Here is a 25,392-nt window from a genome sequence, read left to right as displayed (position 1 = left end):
ATATTTGTGATCAATCAATTTTGATTTAATTTAAAATAGGACCCTATGATTAATATCAGGTGATTTTATGCACAAATTTCACATAAAAACAGAAGTTTCTGCAATTTGATTACTGACAGATCTCTGTACTTAATACAAAAAACAAACTCTTTTAACAAAATGAACCAAGACCTGCATTTCACAACAGTTACATTTTTAATGTCATTTTGTCTCATTATTTAAAATTAAGGGCCCCTGATTACCTTTAAATTAGGTACATAGTATGAACAACTGTAGTAAACATATTGATTTTAAAACAGCAAACATTTTCAGTAACAAACATTTCTACTTCCCCATGCCCTCTGATCACTCTAAAACACCAATGTGGACTTTTTCCTGCAACCCTTTATGTTCATGATCAAAGTTTTGACCTGTTTTCCCACTTATAAGTTTTTTTTTTTTGTTGAACTTATGTACACATGTGGACTTGAACAGATATTTCTGCTTTATATCTGCTTCATACTTATAGGGGCCTATTAATGTGCCATATAGTTCATTTGTAGTTTAATTCTTAAATTAGGAGATTTGAACCTCCTAATTTTTCAAGGACAGAAAGCCGAGGGCCAGACATGGATCTTTTTTTTGACATCATTCAAATTTCTGGGATGTTCACATGTATATACACAACTTAACAAATTTATTAGACCACCACCCAAAGTAAGGTTTATGCCACAGCTGCCCTAAAATAACAGCATTGGTAATTACCAAAATCATTTTTTATGTTTCTGCAATGGTTAATACACCAATATGTAGAAGCTCTTTAACCCAAATGATATTTTTAATACTAAAATATAATTATAGTTGTTATCCATGAATTTTCAAATGTACTGATTTACAAAAAAACTGAAAAAAATAGTTAAGCACATTAATATTTGTTGATTAATATGTCAAATTATAGTTAATTACTTTCATTCCTGAAGAGAAAAATGAGTTTTAGTGGTTGAATGTTATGTTTGATTCATTTCTGACTTCTCAGAGAAGCCCAGTAAGCTGGCTCAAATTTGGGTTTAAAAAGGTGAATTCAGTTTGAAATCCCTCATTCCTGTTCAAAATGGTAAAACGTGGAGAGCTCACTGAAAATGAGAGTCCACATTAAAGCACTTCATGATGCTGGATGGTGTCTGAGACAGGTGGTCTAATAACTTTGTTTAGCACTGTATATATATATATATATGTATGTATGTATAGACACACACACAAACACAGTATGGCCTAGTTAGCCTCTTTAGACAGGATTTACTTGCAACTAATCTAAATAGGTGAGGCATAAATATACTGTCCTTGTATCAGGTGGCAGTTTTCCGCATTTTTTTACATTTTTAAGTGGATGCCAAATTTTTCAAGACTGGAACATTCATTATAAATATACATTCTAGAGCCAGACCAATTGATCGGCAGGCTGATTAATCTGGCTGATTATAGTGTATCACAGATTAATCAACATCGGCCAATATGTTGCCGATATATTAACTTTTTTGCTGCGTGGGGATTCTGTCACTTCGCTCCTGTCGCTCTGCTCCTGTGTGTCCCTGCTGAACTCAGCCTGAGTGCCTGGCCCCTCCCCCTCACACACAAGAGAGTGCAGCAGCAGCTCTCCCCCACTTACTCACTCAGCTGCAGCAGAGAAGAAGACAAAGACCAGAGAAATGGTGAGAGAAACTGCCTTTTTTTTACTCCATGGTAAGCTGTGACTTTAGAAAACAATATAACACTACACTTTAGTGCCCCATGACAATAACGTTCTCGCGGAAACACGCTGTTAGGGCATGTCAAGGAGAGCATGCTAGTTTTTTTTTACGCAAGTTTTAGAGAACGTATTACGGCGTTGCAACATCGTCTAAGTCACATCTTTGTGAAATAAACAATGATAAATGCAACCGTTAATTCACACGTCCACCATTATCTAATAGAAGACTATTACACAGCGTTTTAAAGTTGTGTAAGTTGCATCTTTGTAAAATAAACAAAGATAAAGGATATCAGCTTTTTTTAGCCCCCAATATCGGTATTGGCATTGGTCCCAAAAATCCCATATCGGTCGGGCTCTAATACATTCAACATGACTATTTATGGATTGTCCACAATATCTGATCAAACCCTGAGATTATTTCACCTGACCTGGGATCAGTGCAAAGTCCAGAAAGAGAGAGAGAGAGAGGAGGATCCTGCTGAGATGTTTCCCTGACTGCTGTGCTATTAGCCTACTGCTCAAAGAGCTATAAACCTTCACCTACTGAGTGAAAACTTGACCAAGCACATGTCTGAGCCACAACAGTTGTTCTTCTGCATGTCAGTTCTCTCTGTATCCCCCTGACATCCCAGCGCACGCCACAAGGTGGCACATCTCTGTGCGTAATTATGCCTTTTAGCGCTGCACCAAGACCAAAAATGACAATCTCTCATGTCATAGGATAGCCTGTGTCCAGGTTAGGATTTATTTTTTTAGTTATACACAATTAGTTTTATCGTTATGAGAGTCATTTTTACCATTTTTGATGAGACCTGGAGTCAAAGTAGGATTTATAAACAATGTCCCGTTTAAACGTAAGTGATCAAGACCATAATTGAACGTCTCGTTGACGTAAAATTAAATTGTATGTAAATAAATGTAGTTGATATTAGTTTGGCATAATAGATTCTTTATAATGAGGGATTAAATCAGGCTGACATTGAACTGAATCACCAAAGCAAGATATGTCTGTGTTTGGGGCCGACGGACAATTACGCAGGGAGAGTGTGTGTCTTTGCAGAGTTGAGGTGATGAAGCAGTCTGCTGTGCATCTTTTTACGATGCTCCTCCTTGCTCTAAAGAGAGCTCAAAGTACCATAACTTACTCATTTATTGCATAGTAGTACAACCTTTTCTTGCTATAATTATAGAAAGAGCATGGTAAGTGACAATTTGTATTTGAAACACCTAAAAGGGTAAATATTAAAAATGAATATATCTAAAAAAATCTTTTTCCCAAATGTCTTGCGGGCCAGATGACACCTGCTGGTGGGCTGAAAGTGGTCCGCGGGCCGCCATTTGGGGATGGCAGTAGTAATGTATCTTTATTATTTTTTATTTATTGCAATCTTGATTTTGATGAATGGAGAGGTTAGACTAGAGCAAATTTTTATTTCAAAGGACGCTCTTGTAATGAGCAGCCTCATAACAAGAGGGTAAGAGGGTGGGAGTGAGTATAAAGAGAGCAGCTGTCCTGCTTAAACCTCATGAAGTTCAGACAGCTTATACTCTTTATTATAAATCTAATATGGGACAGAGACTAAAATCAGAGTATCAATGGAGACATGCAGGAGAGGACTTTTCCCTCTTTATTTGTCCATAAGCGTCTGTATCAGACAACACTTGTGCTACTTCAGTTAGAACAAGATAAAAGTGGTATTTTCATCCGTGAATGATCTCATACAGAAGTTTTATATGGATAAAGATGCAGACGTAGTTGGCAAATTAAGGCATGAGGCCTGCTCTGGTGTAGTCTCTGACTCACATTTGTCCACCCAGCTGAGAGAAGTGTGGAAGCTTTCAGCAACTGGAGGAAGCTGTCAACAGGTGAGCTGGGGAAATTTCAAAATAAAAGCATAGCTTGAAGCATTGATGATAGATCCACATTTTGACTTTCTATCAATCTGACTGGATAATTAATCAACCAATTGATGTATCAATAAACACTCACTGACCACTTTATTAGGTATACCTATTCAATTGCTTGTTAACACAAATAGCTAACCAGTACACTTTTGCCCAAAGTCTGGTTCCATTTTGTTCAGTCTGAATGCAGCAGGCGGTCTCAGCAGCCAGTGAAGTGGATTCTGGCCCAGTTTGAATGAGATGTTAATTCACATGCACCCCAATATGGAACACAAAGATGCGTTGGCTATATGACGTCAGTGCAAAACTTCCTCAGCATGGCAGATTGTTCACATATTTTCTTGATAAACAGTCCGAATAAAGTCAACCAATTGTCTGTAATGACTGACGTTAAAGATGACCAGAAAGGTAACAAACGTCTCCTGTCACCTCAAAAACCATTGTATATGCACGGTGCAGACCTATTTCATTCTCTGAGCTGCACATAGATGCATAACTACAAAGAGAGGTATTGCTGGCTCCTAAAAAATGGTTTTACTAACATACATTGTGCCAGTGAATAAACTTGTAACACATAAACAATCTATTCTCAGGTCATGACCAGAGTGGGTGGCATGGAAGCTTCTTCTTCTCTCTTCTTCTTGGTGGGTTTGCAAGCCAGCCATGTGCATACCACCACATCAAAAGAATCACACACACAAGTGGGCTCAGGCACAGAACGATGTTACTAATGTGAAAGCAAGTCAGGGGGCAATCATGCAGCAGCACAGTTTGAAAAAATCATGTCTAATGTGAAAGCACCCTTGATTTTTAAAGTTTTGTGTAGGTTCACATTGATCAGACCAGCCACTTTGCATGTAGTTGCTGTAATAGTTGCTTCCTTAGTATTTGTACCAGTAATGTTAAAGGGCAACGATTCAGAACACCTGATAAAACGGTCACAAGTTCTTCCAATGTTGTACTCAATATCAGCACTCAAGGAGTGTGTCGTGTCAAAGATTATTTGCTCCAACTTTTGTATAAACCCAAATATCAGAAACATTGATCTTGTTATACTGTCAAGAGTGTCCTTAGAAAGAGATTAAAATCTCACCTTAGACCATACAGAACAGTACCATCTGGGTGCAGTCGGATCATTCTGTTTTTCACAGTGACACCGTGGACGAATGATTTCTTGTCATTGAGGAAGTAGGTGTCTGGGACCCAGAGCTGATCAGCCACCCGGTTATCTAAGGTCAGGTTGAGCGGGATCTCAGAGTAGGACAGCCGCTTGTCTCGCCAGGCTTGCTGGAAGTACATCGTCAATGTGTAGTCCTGTAAGTGCACAGAGAGGGAGCAAAGAAGGACAGAGCGGGATAAGGGAGGGAGGGAGGGAGGGAAAGAGCCAGGACATCAGAGAGGAAGTAGACAGACAAAGAGGAGAAAAAGGGAGAAAGGGAGAGGGACAAAAGAGAGTAGAGATGGAGAGAGGGTTACCCCAAAAGCAACCATTTTACACAGCTGCTCTGTTATACATTTTCACTGCATGCTCTCAGATTAGACCAGACTAGGCTTCAATATTGGATGAAGCTCACTTAAAAGCAAATGGAACAGTAGCACTACAGGCCAAAAAACTCTCTGTACAACGCAACGGGGAATATCTCTCTTTTTATAGAAACATGAGGTTGAAAGAGAAAGTGTGAAAAGTGTGTGTGTTTGAGTCAGAAAGGGGAGAAGAGGCAGATGGTTGTGTGTCTAAGTTTGGAGTCTGCTAATACATGATAAAAAATGTGTATTTGTGTGGATGTGTGGCTTGCTCAATTGACTTATTGTGCATGCTTGTGTGTTTTTGTGACGCACGCACAAACGCATGGAGAAGAGAAGATAGAGAGCAAGAGAGATGACATGTTTCCGACAAATGAAAATAACCTCCAAGCAACCTCAAAAATCTGTTTTACAGAATATCTCCTACATGCTCTATTTGCTTTGACAGTCGCTGTCTTTCTGGGATTAAGCCTTGTTTGTGAAATGGGCCTCGATATGTATTACTCGAATAACATATTCACCCATTTTCTTCTGTTTCTCGTCCAAGAACCAGGACAGTAAACCATCCTCTCGCATCACATCAAGTCATGCACAGACAGCAAGGAGTCTTTGAAGGGACGGTATTTGTCTAATTTACATAGAAGGCTCAGACATCAAAGTGTAATGGACATAATATGCACATCTTTCACTGTCTACATGGGCAGTGTAAACAGCTTTTTGATAAGTTTAGAACTGCCACCCTTTATGCACAGGATAGATGGCAAACAAACCTCTTATTGCAGCAGTATTCCTGAGGACAGGCTGGTTACATTTCCTTAGAACCTCTAGATATCTTGTAAAGAAAAGTTTGAAACTGTTTGAATGTCGGATGGGCTGTTTGTTTGTCTGACTACCTGTCTGTCTGTTCATGTTTCTGTTGCAATCACAGCACTGAGTTCTTGTGGATAAGTCGCATTAAGGGTATGCACATCTGAACACTGTCATTTTACTCAACTCTTCCTTGCAGAACTGCTCAAGCTCTGTCAGGTTGGGATCAGGTGTGCTCTTCAAGTCCAACCACAAATTCTCTTTTGGATTAAAGTCTGGGTTTTGACTCAGCCACTCTAAGACATTCATCTTGTTGTCTTTAAACCATTTCTGTGAAGCTTTCGCTGTATGCTTTGGTTCACTGTCTTGCTGGAAAATAAATCTTCTCCCCTGTTGTAGTTCTCTTGTGGATGGAATGAGATTGTCCTTCAGAATTTTCCTATATTTTGCCGCATTCATTTTACCCTCTACCATTGCAAGCCTTCCAGGGCTGACTGCCAAGAAGCATCCTCACAGCATGATGCTTCCACCATCATGCCTAACAGTGGGGATGGTGTGTTTGTGGTGATGTACAGTGTTTGGTGTCTGCCACACATAGCATCTCAGTTTGTCAGGAATCCAGGCAGATTTACACACCTAATATATTCCCTCCATTTCTTGATGATGGATTTAACTGAACTCCAGGGTATGTTCAGTGTCTTGGATACTTTTTTGTATCCATATCCTGACTTACTCTTTCCAATTACTATTTCTCTGAGTTGCTTGGAGTATTCTTTTGTCTTCATGGTGTAATGGTTGCCAGGAATGCTGATTAACCACTGGCTGGACCTTCCAGACATAGGTGTCTTTATACTGCAACCATTTGATATGCATTTACTGCACTCGGGTGATCCCTAATTCACTAAATGTGAGACTAACCCTGTACCAATTGCTAGGACCTCTGTTGAATTAGGTCAGTCACTTTAAAGGGAATAAATATTATACAGTCATTTAATTTATCCTACATACTTTTACTGAATTAACATTACTTTGTAGAAATCTGTTTTCACTTTGACATTAAGGATCTGAATACTTTATATAGTTCCTGTAGTACCAGTACAGCTTTCAAGGCTGAAAACTGGTGACACAACAGGAAATCATCTGTAGGCCAGATCATTTCATTTCATTTGTCTACAAAGGCTGGGTGAGACTTTCACAGGATTCTACACGTGAATTGGGAACCAAAGCCCCCCCCCGCTGTCTCAATCAGGAGGTAACACTTATTGCTTGAAGTTTTCACTGTTAAATTAAAGGTTCTCTTGTTGTTGTGCTTTAGTATGGTGAAATAATGAAAGGTCGCTCTGAATTATTTAACAAAGACACCACATCTGTTAGATATGAAAACAAATCAAAATAAAGGATAACTTAGCAGGTTCTTTAACATACTAGTGTTCAAATCCTCATACAAATCATCCAGGCCATCAGTTCTTATACTCAGGGTTGAACTGTATGCACAAGGAAAAATTTTTTAGCTGGCATGACAGAACACACCACGACCTGCAACACATCCTGTAGGTTAATATTTCATAAACATTTCAAGCAAGTTTGATTACTTGCAGTAAAACTCCCTGATGCTCAATTTAGGACAGGATAAAACAGTCAAGCCAGCAGTCAGATGCTCATGCAGCTCACTGAAGTAAGACGCCTACCAATCATCCACAAGAAACTAAGTTAAATAAGTTGCTGTCGTAGGGAACTTTTTTGTGTCATGACTGGCACATCCGCTTCCTTGCAAAGAGGCTGAACATGCATTTTTGAAAATGCCCGACGGTTATAAATCTGACATCCTATTGCACCTTGGGAACTTGAGGCTTGGATATTGACTGGATAGAGTCAGGGAAACAGGAGCAGCTCTCAGTGAAGAACTTGTTTGACTTTAATAGGTTTTGTCATATTGCTGTTTGTACCTTATTTGGCTTGGGGTGCTGACAACTATGGGTTTAAAAGTTGAGTTTTTCTAAAGCAATAAACAATGGCAATTCTAGCGCTCAGCTCTGTAATTGGACTTGGAATAGAGCGATCTGAGTTAATCCAGGGTAAAACGTTACATAGGGTTGACAAAACTTCCATTTTGATTGCTTTTACAATAAAAACCTGTGCGTTTGGGTTCATTTGAAGAAAAGCATTTACAGGGGGAATGTCTTCTTTAATGAGATGTTGCCACATAAATGAGGCAGTAGGTTGCTAAATGAAAACATAAAAATGGCAGAGCAAATCTGTACTATTTCCCTCACATGAAGGAAAAAGAACCCAGCAAACAACTGTAGGGGTCTGATATCTGGCTGGCTTTATTTTAGCACCAAAGGATCACTGGCTGCACGTGCTGCCTTCCCCACACTTCAATCCCTGCTTGGTGGTTATGTAACAGCTCACGCTCCACTCTCTCTTCAATGCTGTGCACAACAGCACATGTGGCTATGAGTCTCCTCAAACACACTGATTCTCCTTTAACAAACATAATATTTCCTTTCACATATAAGAGGCTGTAAATATGGGTTTACTGGCCACAGGTGAGTGACATGATATGATGTAAAAAGGACAATGCAGGCCATATCAATGGCCAAAGCACAAAACCTCCTATCCGAAATCTTCTGCTCATAGTATTGTTAACACATAATATTGTAATATAGTCCAAAACAGTGTATTATGTATAGGGTATCCTGAACAATAAGCATCCTGCAAGAAAACAGCAAATGTTTTTTTTTATTTTTTCCTCAAAAACGTGCATTTTTCAGATAAGAGGTTTTGCATTTCAGCCATCAATAAGTCAATCTGGCCTCTCACACATATTTATAGTTTATAAAACTTCCTGTGACTCTTCATTTTTATCATTTTATCCACCAATATCGACACTTTATAAAGCTTTATTATTATGATGGCGCATTAATAACACCCATCCTCTGCCCTAAGTACAAAAAAATAAACATTACAAAGTAATTACAATTCTTCTGCATCTCCATGCGAGATCCAACATGAGCCCTGCTTTGGAGAGCTGTCATAATCCTGCTCTGACCCTCTCCCTCTGCATTTCTGCCAAAAAAAAGCAATATTCATCCTCGACATGGTAATGACTCGGCACCATCTCCATTCATGTGGATGAAGTGTGATGCCCCACACTGATTTAACCTCTGCTTATATTCATAATAGTCACAATAAAGTCATATTTCCAGACTTTAACATGCCAATGATTTTTTTTTAGACACACAGAGGTAGAATAGCTTCCCTGATCACTGGAAAGATTGTATGTGACATCACTGCTGTTTCATGCCATATGCACAGCAACACAAACATTAATGTAACACACACAGATAAGCGAACATGTCAGCAGCACAGTTTTGAGATACTGAAAAATACTGGCATACAAAGGTGTCAGGAAGGATAGTCAAAGACCTGCTCTTGCTACTCCTGCCTGAAAGAGGAGCAGGAGGATCCACACCTCCATGCTATTCTTGTTCATCTGAACGCTCCCGCTCTCTCTCTTCTCAGCAGGCTTTGGCTGCAGAAATAAGCCTCCAAAGTAGTATGTGTGTTACAAGAACTAAAAGTAACCTGTCTTTAAAAATGTATGAGTGACATGGTAGGTCATAATGACGAAACAGTCAAAGTCATATAATGTAGTTTTTTAAACCATTTTTTATGGTGGAAACTGGCTTTCATTGACTTGAGAAAATAATTCATAAAGGTTTTTACCTTAGTTTTTTTGTCAGAAGCAGTGCCAGGCCCCAGTATTGAGCCCAGTGTAATTGTTGCTATCAGTATCTCACAAGGTCCAGGTTAGCTATTGTTCAACTGTGTGTGAACAATTATACATGATTAAACTGGTTCCACAATATCTGAACTTGAAAGCTAAAAGTAAACTTTAATACTTTTCTGTAAAAATGATCAATAGTTGAGCATTATTATACTTACACCACATTTATACATCTTCAGTACAAGGTTGTTAATTAATATGGCCTTTTCTGAGCCATGAAATTCCAGGGCTTAAAGGACTTCCTCTCCGGCCTTGCAAAACATGATAACAACTCTGTAACTTTAAATGCCACTCACAGATCCAACGAGAAACGAGTAAATAGGAGTTGTGTTGACAACCTCTTCAGGTGTCTGAGAGAATGCATCTGGTCTTTGGCGCCCCCCCCCCGGACCCCAGGTTAAGAACCAATACTCTAGGCCACCCCTTGCCACTCCTGTATCAGCCTGTGAACCTGATGATTTAAGTGCACAGCTTTAAGATACTCAAGAATTATTTTCTGCCTCTATATCACCTAAGTGCGACAGTTTTGCAACCTGTTGCTCACGTGTTAAAGCATATCTGAAATCCATAGAAAGTGAAAGGGCCGTTTTATTTTCAGAAAATCAAGGCAGATGATGCCAACCTCAAATTGCTAAACTGACTGCTTTGTTTTCAAATTCAACTAGGTGTTGGTATGTGTCACTGCAAACTTGAAAACAGATCTCTGCATGTGTCTAACTGATGTTAGTGTGGTACCTCCATTTTCATGTTTGAAGCCCCTGATCAAGCACACAATGAGCACAAATGTGTTGGGATGCCAAATAAGTAGCATTTGCATAGTTTTGTCCATGTGGGTCTGCATAGACACATGCTTTAAAGAAGTAAACAATGAAGCTGTGACTTTTGTTTGGTACTGTGGTGAATATGTTAAATATTCTTCACAAACTGTGACAGCAGGGATTGGATAACAAGAGTCCTGATCTATTGTATCACAGTTAGCACTCATAATGAGCATCCTTTTATAAAACCATCAGTCTCTCCAGCATATGCACAATCCTCTGCAGCACTTTATGAATCTGAAGTACTCTTAAGTAGCTGTGAAGAAAACCGACCGCGACGGTGGAGTAAGAGGGGTGCTGCGTGACATGCGATGTACTTATGAACTGAGTGACTGTTCCCATTGTCATCCCTAAGAGCCTGTTATCGCAGCCCTATCTGCTTGTGGTTTTCTTTGTGGGACGGACTGTGTGGAGGTGCCACTGTGGCTAGTTTACTGTGAACATTAAGCTCTCCTCCTAGACAGCTATAGTGTGCCTCTCTGTTTCTCTCTCTGTGGGAGGAGGAGGAGGTTGTAAATCACCAGAATAACTGCAACGGCTGTGTGCAAGGGAGGCTGTCATAACAGCAGACATAATGAGCATCAGTACATAAACTGTGTGAGGGAGAGTGGGATAAAGAGAGGAAGGAAAAGAGGCAGAGAAGGATACAAGAAGAGCGATGTTAATGTATATTAAGAGCAGGAAATGCTTTTCTGCCAGGCTGTGAAGAAGAGGACCAAACAGAGTGATCATCATTACATCCCCACACTACAGAGCGTGAGAGTCCATTAGCTCTAATATCCAGTTTTGCAGAACACTTCCTGTCATGTTAATGCTTCCATATTTGGATTGTTTTTATATGAAAACACTTTTCTCAAAGATCTATCAAACTTTCAATTGTTCCATGAAGCTACTCTTTGTTCTAAAAGCTGTCAAACATCTGAGCTGGAAATTAAAATGATTTTGACAAGATAATTTTACGTCAGAGTTTAATAAAAACAATGAAAACCTTCAGTACAGACTTAATTGAGCTGATGACTCCTGTTGTAGGGTATTCTTTCCCCTATTTTGATGACTTTATGCTATCGTCGGATATTTGTTTTATGACTTTTGATGACAAACTTCAGACCATATAAGAACAAGTGGTGGGTACGACTAGTCAGGTGCTCAAGTAATCAGTGCTGACATTAGCATCTATGCACCATGGCAGCACTGATTAGGAAAAATGTCGTCTTGAAGTAGTTTGACAAAAAAAAGAAAGAATCAGGGTTGAGTATCCTTAGTCAATAATTTTTGTTCCTCTTCTGACATAAGCCTCGTGGCCTTTGAGTTTTACTTATTAAGAGTTTCTCAGTCTCCCTAGAAGTTTGAGTTAATAGTCAGCTGCATAGCAGTGGTGGTTTAGTTCTTAGTTATTTGTGAGCGGGAGCTTTTGGTTTATTGTTTATTTTATTCCCATCTCCCAACTGATCACTTGTGATCCTTAGTGGTTATCCTTTGAGGATAACTTTGAGAAACCCCCTATCTGCAATTGTGTCCCAAAACCCCCTTTGTCCTGACAGTACTTGTACTTACATTGGAGTACTTAGCAATACTGAGTACTTAATAACGCCAAACTGTTCTTGAAATTATTACCTCCACCAAGTAGGTTTTGTGATCTGGTGGTTTTGTTTGTTTGTTTGTTAGCAACATAACCCAAAAAGTTGTGGACGGATTTTGATTAAATTTTCAGGAAATGTCAGACATGGCATAAGGAAGAACTGATTAGATTTTGGGAGGTATCTGGATCACCGTCTGGATCCAGGAATTTTTTAAAGGATTTTGTACTATTGGGAGATGAAGCTAATGGCTATGGTCTGCGCTGTTACCACTTTATACCAGGAGATGGCGTACATAAGTAACTTCAAACCCAGCAACATTTTGAGTGTGTTTCTATTCAAAGTTTTGGAGTTTAAAGAGTTTGAAAGACGCACACTCGGTCGAGGAGACGAGTTGGAGTGTAACAGAGAGAAAGCCAGCGAATTGTAGCGAGAATACTCACAATGCTGGAAGGAATAGAGGAATATTCACCCTCTGCCATGATTTCAGTCATCCAATGAGACCATGGATGAGACTGTCAGTGCATCTGTTGGCACCGGCAGGCAACGCTTCCTCCATGACAATCCACCCATAGCGAAGCCAATGCTTTGCCTCACCGTGTTCCCACCGCAACGGGGGGTAATCGACGAATGCTGTGGTGGGGGGCACATGGGGACGGATCCAGGAAGTTTTTAAAGGATTCTGCACTATTGGGAGATCAGAGGTCTGCGCTCTCCGAGTGCTTTTCTTCATGTTCTTCATCTCACCTCTTGACAATTTATCAGTGCATATTTTTTATTCTCTTCTACTACTGTCATCCTCATTTATGTTCATGTATCACCAAACTGCAGACATGGCTCCAACTTCAACTACTTACTCAACTGAGTGGCTAAAATCACTACTGAGTACAGTATATGCTATGTTTTATGAATACAGGTACGAGTACATGGTGTCGGCACTGATAACTTGTACTGGGCTGGGTATCTGTGCATCCCTAAATTTGTGACTGTTATTTTCCCTCCATTCAGACCAGAGACTGTAGAAAGAACTTCATGGTGGGACTGTGTGCAACTAACTTTGATTCCGAACCAACAAACAACTAATGTCCCTGTTTCTATTTTATATTCTGAAAAATACAAACCCTTTCCTCATCTTCACAGTTGTATTCATTAAAGTTTCTCATCAAAATGTTTTTCTTTTCTGTTCTTTTTAGTGACATTTGGAGATGGTATGACATTTTCTAAATATATGACAAATTCACAGAATGACCCGGAATTAAGATTTTAAATTGGTGGGACTTGCTCCAAAGTGTGGGGGCACTTTTCAGTACTGATGTGAGCAGATGATGGAAAATTGTGCTGCAGCTGCTAAAGCCAGTGATATTATTGCATGTTATTTGCAGAAAAGCCGGAGTTTTTTTTTTTCTCCCAGGCGAAAGTTTAAGCTTCTGCATTTTGGTTTAATTTGTACACAAAGCTGATCTGCTTTTAGCTTATGTTCCCCTTGCAGGAACCAAAGTAACATACTGGTATTTTAAATTGGTGATATAAAATGACATTACATCAAAGAACCTATCTGTCTTGATAGCTGTATCATTAAGTAGAACATTATTGATTTTCAGGTTGTGAAAAATACAGAATTGATATTCATGCCTACTCAGCATCATTTTACAGCAGGACATTAGACTCTCATTATGAGAGTGGGTTGGCAAAGTTAAAGCAATGTTTGGGGTAGCAATTCTGTGATATTGAACAAAAATGCATACACCAAAAGTAAAGCACGCTGCATGGCTAAACTGTAAAAAAGAAGAGTGATGAAGATCTGGCTCTGGACCTTTAACAGTTGTTCCAATTTTGGGTTCAGCTCAGGTCCTCTCTGCTGCTGAATCTGGTACACAAACTGTCTTAAATGATGGCTGATAGAACTTCAAGGTTTAGTGCAGTTATTCAGGAAAAAGCCACTTATTAAAGATAATGGATAAAAAGCTGGTGCTGATTGGTGAACTACAAAGCAGACATGGCCAGGACAAAAACACTGAAAGTGGGAGCTGATACTCAAGAAGTAAACTTATGACCATTTATGTTCATGAATGTCACCCAATGAAGAGTCAATAAAGTTCATCTAATGTTCATCTGTATGTCTGCACGAACCTATAATATGTGACAAGCCCATCCTACACACTCCACAATGACGTGTCGCAAAAAACAAACAAAAACTCCTGTAAACTTGAAGTTTTAGTTTCATAACAGAGAGGGAGCATTTTATAGCCAGAGTCACTGTGTGGGCTGATGTCTCAGACAATGTCAAAGATTCCAGACAAAACTTCTACAGAGTAAATTTAACTCAAGCCTTAAAGCAGCCTAACTGTGTAAATCTCATATTGGCATTTCACGCCATGGATATTGAGTCTAAAACCATTTACCAACAGGAGGCCAGGTGGACTCAGTAATTGAAAAAGTGTCAGCTAGTAACCCTTATATTGGTGATAAATTAAAGACTCAATTTGGCATTGGTGAAGACTTGTCTGCTCCACAAATGAACCATACATACCCTATTTTAAATCTGTCTGCCTCTAACTGCATTGCTATAAACCTGTGGAGCACAGACAAAAGATCTGGAAAAAGAAAAGGGCACTCCCACTGCCCACTTCAACCTCGTCAACCCCAGAGCTGCCTCGTCTACTAAACCTTCACATCTATTTCCCACCTGAACACCACATGGCTTCTACTGAGTCTGCAAACAGCAAGAAACAATATGAAATATTGCCTTTCAGGTCGCGTCCTACTATATATACCAAAACATTTGTTTTTTTTTTCTTATTGTTGTGTTTTGCCAATCATATACACTCTCTTTTTAAAATAAAGTCAGCCTTTTTCATGCTTCTGCCTATGTGGTCAAGGTTAAGCTAAAGAACACTGGTTTTGACTCAAAATTATGCAACTAATATATGTTTTAAAAACTAGAAATATTCATGAATATGTAATCGCTTACTTTTTCGCCAGGAGTTTCTAGTGTTTGTCAACTAGAGGCCCTGCTTGTTGTGGGAAAGAGGGGGCTGAAGGAAGGCAAAGTTTTCGATCTACCAGTCAATCTATGTTCAGACACTCTCCTTTGGTCATTAGCTTTGAGTAATGGCCAAAAGAAAAAGATTGGGGATGCAAGCTGTCGAAGAGAGATTCTATAGGAGGGTGGCTGGGCTCTACCTTAAAGTTCGGGTATCTGATCAGGATGCCTCCTGGTCGCCTCCTGCAGGAGGTCTTTTAGGCATGTCCAACTGGGAGGAGACCCCGGGGCAGCACCAGCACATGCTGGAGGGATTAGATATCATATCTGGCCTGGGGATGCCTCAGAATCCCTCAGGAGGAACTGGAAAACATTGCTGGGGAGAGGAATGTCTGGGTTGAACTACTTTGCTGCATCTGCCACTGCAACCTGACCTCAGATTAGCAGAAGGAGGAGGATGGATGGATGGATGGATGGATGGATGCATTGATGGATGGATGGTTAAAAGTGAGGAACCCCAGTTAGGAATCAATGGGGATGGAGAAAAGTTAATGATAAAATCAAATATAATAATAAGGCTGTAGATCAGCACCCTGAAATTATCATCAAAATTTCTTTACATACATGGGGTATGATCCCTACAATGACAATAAAGTGATTTCCCATGTTTGTCAATTACCCCAGCATGTAGGTGATCAACATCACAAAAGCCCAAGTCCTGCAGACCTCCTAATACAAGTGGGGGGGGGGGAGGGGGGTATTGAGGAGTCTTGTACTAAGCTAACAGGCCAGCAGTGGTCCTTTAACACCTTTGTTGGTTAGCCACTTGAAGCATTTTGTCTTGCCTGGACTTATTGTCTTAAAAAGCTTCAACCATGTAGTGTACAGTCAAGCTCTAAACATCCTTTTTTCAGGACAGCCTTGGCTTTAACAATATGTTTGCTGCAGTAATGTCACTTGAATTCTGAAAAAAGTTATGTGACTATAAGGACAAAAAAACAAAAACAAAAACAAAAAACTCAAAGATTTTTATGTGTGACCCACAGCACACAATAATGACTAACATTTTCTTTTTTTGCACAAACTTATTATTCCATTTTTAAACAAATATTGCAATTCAAACACTAAACAGCTAAAAGAGGTCAGTCTGATCGCGTTCTTTTGGCAGAAATTACTTTCTGCCTCCCACCAACAATTCCACTGTCATATAACGTCATCTGCAAACAACCTCAACTTGAAGCTAGACTGTACCTGTAAGGTTTAAATTCTTCTTATTTCTCTGAAGGTGAGGAAAGAAGTATGAGTCAGAACCTTAGACTACAGCAGCAATAAAAGAATGCGAGGAAAGTCTTGAAACAGGAAATATAACACTGAGAAAAGCTGATGAGGTCTGATGGGATGATGAGGACTGAGGGAGGGGAAAGGGGGCTTGTTGTCTTCAGGGAGAGAGAAAATAGAATTGAGAAGAATGGAGCTGACTAAATAGTGAATACTGGTTATATATACCTTTTTTTCCCACTTTACCCTTGAAGCTGGTTTTTCCATTTGAGAGCCGAGGAATGGTGTGGTGAATTTGCTGGAAGGGATGGATGGATGGATGGAGGTGGGGGTGGATGGTGGAGGGTTTTAGATGAGGGGGGGTAAATGAAAGGCACAGGAAAGCTCAGCGGAGCAGTGATGCAAATTGCTTTTATTCTCACAGCTTTCCACTTCCAGTCTCTGATTTCAGTACCAGCGGTGACCTCCCTCTGCTACCTTCCTCCCCCTTCTCTTTTATCCTTCTCCTCATGTGCCCCTTTATCCTCCTTTTCTTTTATGTTACTTTTCTTCTTTTCATCTCAGATTTTCCCCTATTCTTTAACACAAATCTCCTTCCATCTTCTTCTCCCTATGGCCTCCGTCACTCTCTCACTCTCTCTCTCTCTTCTGAATATTCCCTCTCCCTACATTCAACTCAATCTCAGTGGAATTCCTGTTGCATGTGCATGTGATGGGAGAAAAAAGGAGGAAGCATTAACACATGCTGAGTGTGAATAGCTTAGATCATTACTGCTAAACTGACAAGAGTCAAGGGAGACGTCGAGAGAACATGACAGGTGTTGGATCAACCTCTGAGGTGCTAGATGGGTTCTGAAGGACCCGGTGAAGAATTCATAGATGCCTGCAGCTAAAACGCTTGTATTTTCACAATGGTACATTTCGCATTTACGTCAACCAAATGATTGTTTTCTAAAAATGGATGGAGTAAATATTTCATAAATGTTAATAAAAGTTATGTCAATGATGTAGTTTTGATGTGATTCAGATTTTTTCTTCCATTTTAGGAGAAAAATGACCCTCCTGAAAAGGTATACATCGCGATGAATTATTTCTATAGTGCACCAACCTTGAAGCGTGGGACTGAATTGTAAAGCAGCCAGTCCCTCTCCGCCTCTATCCTCTCTGAGACCATCTTTCTTTCTCCTCCTCCTCCTTTTTGAAATTCCTCGAGCCGAGAGGAAATGTGATCCCTCCACAGCTCAGCCATATGTCCATACCACACTCTGTCATCCACCTACTTCAGTCCCTCCAAAAAGCCCTCCAACAACAAGTGGCTTTCAATTTCCTGTCCTCATGCCTTCAGCGACAGGGTATAAGGCACCTGGCAGAGGGCACAGCCTTTCCAAAGATGCCTAATAATAAACACGGTGATCCCCACAGAGCTGAGTGACATATATACTGGTCTCTGGAGATCTGTGTATGCAGTCTTTACGATTCAGCTCTCTTTCTGGAACAGCTTGTGCACTGCATGGAGTAAATCTGCAACAGGAGAGCATGCAGGTACTGCTGCAGGGGTTTCATTTGGCCAATTTGCTCCAGAATAAATAACAACTATATATTTATACCACATCAGTAAAACTAACAGCAAATGACCTAAAATATAGGAAATGTTACAAAAAACAAAACAGAACAAAACAAAACAAAACAAACAGTGATGGATGTGTATTTGAGGTTATTTGGAAACTGTATCAGTTATGTCCTCTTCCACTAGAAACACAAGGTGTGCACTTTTTGAGGGGTTCCTGACTTTATTTGGAGGAAACATGACATTGACATTCTGGAAAGGAGCCACAGGTGGGATTTAAACCAATGCTGCCCACTTTGAATACCAGCTTCTACACATGGGGCATGACCTTACTGTGATAACCTTTGTGACCCTTCAAAGATACTGTACTTTGAATTTTTCATTGCATTTTCTACAGATACTTTTTCACACAGGGTCAGATACGTTTGGACCCCCCCCCCCCCCAAAAAAAAAATTAAATAATCATTCAGACACTACATTTTCTATTTACTTGTGTTTTCTTTGTGAAATATAAAAATTGGTTTGATGATCTGAAACATTTAAGTGTGATAAATATGCAAAAAAGTCAGGAATCAGAAAGGGGGCAAACACTTTTCACAGCACTGTGTATTTGTTAAGTTCATATGTCAAGTGAATAGTCCAGCCACTTACTGTGCATTAATAGCTAGACTTACTGGTACATTGTTAGTTTTGGTTAAAACCAGAGACTATTACAAGTGACAACAGATCACCAATTCCTTTCTTGGGACAAAAATGAAGCTAAACTAGCCCTGGGATGGCTGCTGACATTTAGTGCTTGTGACTTAATTTTGAGCCGACATGGAAAGGAGAAAGGAGCTGGCTTTTGGAACTACAGATTTTACACCACTCCCCTTTTACTAATCAAAGCACATATTTAACCGACTAATAAATGTCAAAAGTCCCCTCAGATCAGTGCCAACCACAGTAGAATAGACTGAGGATAGTACAATGACTATTGTTTGTTTTTATCCCTTTTTTGCTCTTCTCACCCTGAAAATCCAGTAGGAAATGCTACAAAGAAGTGTGTTTTCCAGCAGAGCTGTCAGTCAAGATGTTACATCAAACTACTAGTTAAAAAAAAAAAATACTCAGAAAAGTGAAAACTTGGGGCGCACATGGATTGGTTTGATATCAGTATCTCAAGATAGTCTGGCTGCAGACTGGATCCCTCTCACAAACCATTAATGTAAGACACTATCTCCATCAGAATGACAGCGCTGCAATTTTCCAGTACAACATATTTACAGAATAAGATTTTTCTTCTATATTCAACTGTATCATAAAGTCTGGCAGACACATACTACATTGCAAAGAAGCATCCCCTCTTAAATTAAACAGATAAAAAAGTAAGAGGACTAACCCTGGGGTAAATTATGTAGGCTGTAGACCTGTTTAAGAAGTAGATACGCAAGCAGCGCTTCACTAAAAGTTAACATAGCTACACTAGTTATGACGTTAACCACATAAGCCAATGTAACAAACGTTGCTACACAAGCTACATAGATAATGTAGCTACATAGCCTACAAAGCTAACATTAGCTTTGTTATTAGTATAGATATCCATGAGCATGTGTACTTTAGCCCAAGTAATGTTAACTATGTAGCTCAGTTAGCTAGTCAAGCTCTAAACATCCTTTATATTGCAGGACAACCTGGGCTTTAAAAAAAATTGTGTGCTGCAGCAATGTCATTTGAATTTTCAAAAAGTTATGGGACTATGAAGATAAAAGACAAAATGAAACTAAACTTAAACATTTTATATATGACTCACAGTAAACAATAATGAATAACATTTTTTTGCATGGACTTGTTCTTCCATCTCTTGGGGATGACAAAGTATGACTAAAAAAACCTTCAAAATCTTCACAAATTTACAAAAAAAGTCCTTGTGCTTCTTTGTATTGACTCTGTTTGTGCCATTATCCAAAGCAGTTCCTGTCTGCAGTGACACAGAGGGTCACATCACAGGCTCTGTCTCTATTTCTCTCCATTACGAGCTATTCAGGCCATCTCCACCATAATCTAAGTTTTAGTTTACACAGCATGATGCGACACAATGACAGAACAGCCTGCCATAGTTATAGTTTATATCTTTTAAGTCTGTAACTTTGTTAAATGAGCAACTGCCTGTGTCAGCCAGGTCCCTCTTGCTAAAGGGATTCTTAATCTCAAAGAGGTTTTTTTTTCTAGTCAAACAGATAAAAACAAGTTGTGTAAGGCACAAGTATCTTGTGTTTCATTCAAACTGGAAAGACATATCAATCATTAAAAACATTTTTTTGTATTGTGTCAATTCATCACTAGTGTTCATGAAAAGAGAAGTCTCGAGGGAAAAGAACTTGGAACAGAACCAGACTCATGTTGAACAGCCTTTTGCCTCAACTGTTTTGAGCTGTAAAAGTGGGATAGAAGTAGATGCAAATAGAAAGTAATGAATAAGGACGGATAAGGTTGAACAGTGGCAAACACTCCCTTTAATCATGAACTAATAATTAATAGCACATGGGGATGTGGATCCTTGGATGTGTTTCTGAATAAAAATGAAAAGTGCAGACACCTGTGGAGTATGTGCTTGCTTGTTTGTGTGTTGTCTCCAGATTGAACTCCTACAAGGACATTACTAAGACCAAAGCTTTTAGGCACACTACACATTTTGTATTTTTCCTTCCCTAAAGACATTCTCCTGAGTTTATGGCATGTCGGAAACTAGATGACGGATTTCAATAAAGCCCAGACTGCTGCTTGTTTACTTGTTCTTTGTCTAACCTTCATTTCCATCACACTACTCACCCATCTCGCTCTCTCTCTCTCACCGCCCTCTCTCTCTTGTATGTATATCCACTTTACTCCAGCGCTCTTTTATCATTTACTCCTGTCTGGACATGGCTTTCAGAAGAGCTCACTGTTGAAGGTGAATCAAATTTAGAGGGACCTACTTCTCTTTCTTTTTCTCAAAGCTCTCCCAAAGCATAGGCTCACAGCTCTGCCAGTTGGCAGCCGCAGAGCTTAACTGACTACATGCAATTTATTAAAGTCGATTGGAGCATCTGCAGGCCCTTTTGTGTCCCTGGAGAGGAGTAGAGTGGAGTGGCAATTCAAAGAGGGGTATGCTGTTTGTGTGTCAGAGGGGTTGAAGGGGAAGAGGAGACATGGCAGAGCTGGGACCAGATTATTAGAGCGCTTTTGAATTCCACTGGAAGACAGAGAGGAAGCTGATGAAGGTTTCATTGCCGTCATTTACACAAGATGGAAGGTTAGGAGGCCAAAAAGACGAGGAATAAAAAGAGCCTCTGTCCCTCTGCCCCACTTCAGTTGCTTGAAGAGATAATGTGTGTGGGTGGCATGGATGCACCGGTGTGTTTTTCCAAGATATGTGCCAAATTTCTGCATTTCTGTTGCTGCCTTGGCTCCTGACAGTTGTCCTTTCACTCCCACATTCTCAATAAACACACAAACACACTGATCCAGTAGAGGAGACCCATGCCTCATGCATTATGGAAGTCTGCAGAAGGAAGAAATAAGCCTATTGCTATTCAAAGAGAGTACCAAGAAGCCCACAGCACATCTACACATTGTCAACAATGAGATAATGCAATATGTAGTAGAGTTGTGTGGATCGATGGCCTGTATAGAGCCTGTGTAAGTACACAAAAGTGCTTATCAACCTGTGCCTGAACCACAAATTAAGTTTACACACGTGTGTGTTTCAGTGTATGTCTTTTTTCTTTGTCCATGGGCAAGGTTGTGTGGGTCTGGATTTGATGGCTTGCGTACAGTATCTCCTTGAACAAGGACACCCACAAAGAAGCAATATCTCCTCACAGTTGGACTGACCTACAAGAGATGCAGGGGGTGCTTCGGGAGGGTGTCAGCTTAGGAGTGTGTGTGCACCTGGCAAAGCCATCAAACATCGGACTTAGCCATTATCACTTCAGCAACAAAAGACCTGAAAGCTAAAGGGGACAAAATATTTTTTGTCTTACATAGGGCTGCTCAATCAGGGCAAAATTACTGCATGATTTTATGGTGTAAATGACTCATAAACATCATTATATAAAAATAATGATCTATAATAAGAATTCATAGACAAAAAGATTTGCTTTTATTGTCAATATATCACAACTAACACTGAAAGATTACCTAAAGACAGTATTTTGGAAAAAAAAAATAAAGTTCAACCCCACATGTGGCACAGTCATCATTCAATCAAGATTATCTTGCTTTAATAATCCAATCAAAAATTGAAACTCAAATAATTCCTGCACTATTTAAAAAAAAAAAAATGCTTTAAACATCGAAAAAGCGAGTTTCCTTTTGTCCACTTATGAGCCAAAGGAGATGTTTATCCCACAGGGTATTTTTCCAATTGACAACACATAGCACAAACAGTCATATTTTTAAATAGCATGTTACAAATTGAAGCCAAGTGCAAAGGAGGGGAATACACTACATGATCACTTTGCTGATTGGGCACAACAAACACAGCCATGACAATGGTGGTAAACACAAGAATAAAGCTAAATGGACATCAAAAATGGAGGACCAGCTTGTTGACAATAACACAAGTGTTTATACAACCAGGTTCTTTATGATAGAATCAGACACAGACCCTCAGACATTACAAAGAAGTGACAGAAATGGGCAGAAAGTAGGGCTAGATAATTAATCTAAAAATAATCAAAACCAACATTTAGAGCCTCTAACTGACGTAAACCTGTTGTGTCAATTATTTCTTTTTTTTTCCCCGTGCAATTCTCTCTCTACAAATGCACCACATCATGTGACACCATCCCATCCAGTCCATTAGAAGTCAAACATGGAGCTGACTGTGCAGCTTGAGTAAGTTATTTCTACTTTTCATACAACAGTATAAAATAATGTAGGTTGTTACCAAGGAATACAAGTTAGGATTTTTTCTGCTTTTCTTGGAAAGTTCTACTTTTTACAAAAAACATTTTCATTTCAGCTGAAGTGTGTTTTGATTTTAATTGTTTCAATAAATAACCATACATTTTTTAACTGGGCCTGTGCCTTTCAGTTATTGGTTTTAAAATGATACAAATATTCACAGAACAAACAAAGTCAGAGGTTGGCAGTGGAATAATTGTTCATTAACCATAATCAAGGTAAAAAGTTCAATTAATAGTGATTTTGATTTTTACCATATTCGCCCAGCCCATGCAAAAAGTGGCAAAATGTGTGGCATAAAATGGTTTAAAAGTTACAAAAAGGGTTAGGAGTGCAAATAGTGTAAAAAGGGGCAAAAACTGAGTAAAAATTGAGAAAATAGGCAGAAAAATGGGAAAAAGAGGCAGAATGGGTTGAAAGTGGTAAAATATTGCAAATAGTGACAAAAATTGGGGCATAGACAGCAAAAACTGATTAAAACACAACCAGAAAGTTATGTCATTTTACTCGGTCTATCTACTGTACCTAAATAAATAAATAATGCTAGAGGACGTATTATCACTAGCTCAATGTAGTGCCATCATTTAATACAATCATTTTTATCTTTTTGTTATGACTATACAGAATAGTAGGCTTAAAATCATCCATTTAAATGCTTCAATTTAATCTCACTAGTATTACACCAACCTGAATCTACAAATACAGTCCATTGACAAAAAACAAGAATAATACTTCTATCAGGCGACAGCACCCTTTGACAAAGGTCTCAGTGTGCTGTAGCCTGATAGAAGTGTACAGCCAGGGTGCATAAAACATGTTCATTTTATTATCTTTAGCTTTCTAATTTAACTGATGGCAGTAACATTGTCTCATTTTACGTCTGCATTAAAGACTAAGCTCCTCTGATTTAATTTCATATTAAAACTTGATGAAGTGTTTCAGAAAAAAAAGAACATGAATTTGGTTTAATATGAGCAACAACCAGTAATGCACTGACGTGAGCATGAAGATGCTTTAATACCCATAGTACTCAGGAATGAAAGTGCATCTCACAAAAACCAGCACAAACATGGTAGTCAACACTAATCCTCACAATGTTATTTGTTTTCCAGGGGAGATGTTCCCTGCATCTCACCCTATCTGACCTGTTTAACTGGAAAAGGAGATCAAGGTTGTACACTTGTTTTTCATTTTCCATTCCAACTGAAAGAAAAAAATACAAACCCAGTTACATTAAATAATGTTATTCATTTTGCAGTCTTTTTTGTTGCAGAATGTTATTTTTTGCATCCTAAACTTACCAGCAAAGTCAACACTACTCTTGCAAAACCTCAGTCACAAAAAACAAAAGTTGGAAATCTTGAGTGCATCAGTGAAAAAGAAGCAGATGTACAAATACAAAGACATGAACTTGCATTTGTTGCATACAGCCTCCATGGGTGGGAGCTGCACAAGTGGGAAGAATTACAGCAATCAGAGGGAAAGCATTTCAAGATGCTTACATGCTTGACTAACCTCACAGCCAGGTTTCCTTTCTCTTTATCTCTTATCCTTGAATACACTCCCACAGCTGACAATATAAGGCTTAATAATTAAAAAAAAGCTGGAAATTGTTCCTGGCATCATCTTTGGCGTCAGTGCTGACGTAAACTCGCCTCTTTAAATCACAACACAAGCAATTGTTTTCGGCTTCATTATCCAAAATGTGCCACCTCCTAGAATCCAGAGAGGGCACTACAAAGAAAACATTAACCGAAAACCCTGAACAACAAGGCTGTGAATGCAATAGCTTGTTATCTATTGTTTTTTTTTTTTTTTGCACTCAAAGAAATGCACATTAATAAACTGTGCTAAAGCTGCACATCAGTACATACAGTAGTTTTTATCAGTTAACAGCTGGTGACAACTGCAAGATAAAAGTAATGGTAAAAGTAACTCCAAACACAGGTCAATGGCTTCATTATCCCTCTGGAGGCGATCCTATTATCAGCTCTCGGTGTCATGTTCAGCTGCTGTGAAAACCAATCCACACCCGTGTGCCTCTCCTGCTTGGCCATTATCAACTTTCTTGTATTTTTGACAAGCTGTGAGGAAACAGAATCTACTGCAGAGTTTTGCTCTATTGACAACAGGAAGTATGAGTTTCCACGCTCTGTGAAATCTGTGTGAGTGCCAAACCGCAGCGACCCACAAGACCAATTATAAGGCTTTGATGACAGGACACAACAGCAGAACCTTGTGGGTAAATCTTTACAGCTTGTAAGAAACACACAAATCGATATACATCTCAAAAACACATTTATCCTGCAAAAATCAGATAGAGAGCCCTTTCAAATTCACTTCATCCCATTGGCTTTGTGTAAATGTGGATACCAGAATATTCAAAATGACTTAAAGCACTCTCATACTGGGCAATCTTTAAGCATATTTGACCTCCAAAGTCAAGTTTGTTTGACTTTAGTGTGAGTGCTTTGTATCGTGGTCA

The 25,392-nt window shown here is 39.3% G+C and overlaps 1 protein-coding gene across 1 annotated transcript in view; it reads right to left on the bottom strand.

The window, feature by feature from the left end:
- LOC121518911 (gamma-aminobutyric acid receptor subunit beta-2) overlaps positions 1–25,392 on the bottom strand; it is a 105,485-nt gene that overhangs the window by 57,087 nt on the left and 23,006 nt on the right. Inside the window, exon 4 of the mRNA XM_041801602.1 lies at positions 4,728–4,948. Within this exon, the coding sequence (XP_041657536.1) occupies positions 4,728–4,948 (221 nt within the window). The remainder of the gene's footprint in view (positions 1–4,727; positions 4,949–25,392) is intronic.

Source organism: Cheilinus undulatus, linkage group 12 (assembly GCF_018320785.1).
Source record: "Cheilinus undulatus linkage group 12, ASM1832078v1, whole genome shotgun sequence".
Classification (NCBI taxonomy): Eukaryota; Metazoa; Chordata; class Actinopteri; order Labriformes; family Labridae; genus Cheilinus; species Cheilinus undulatus.
Note: the sequence above shows the minus strand (reverse complement) of the source record. Positions and strands in the feature narration are given on the sequence as shown.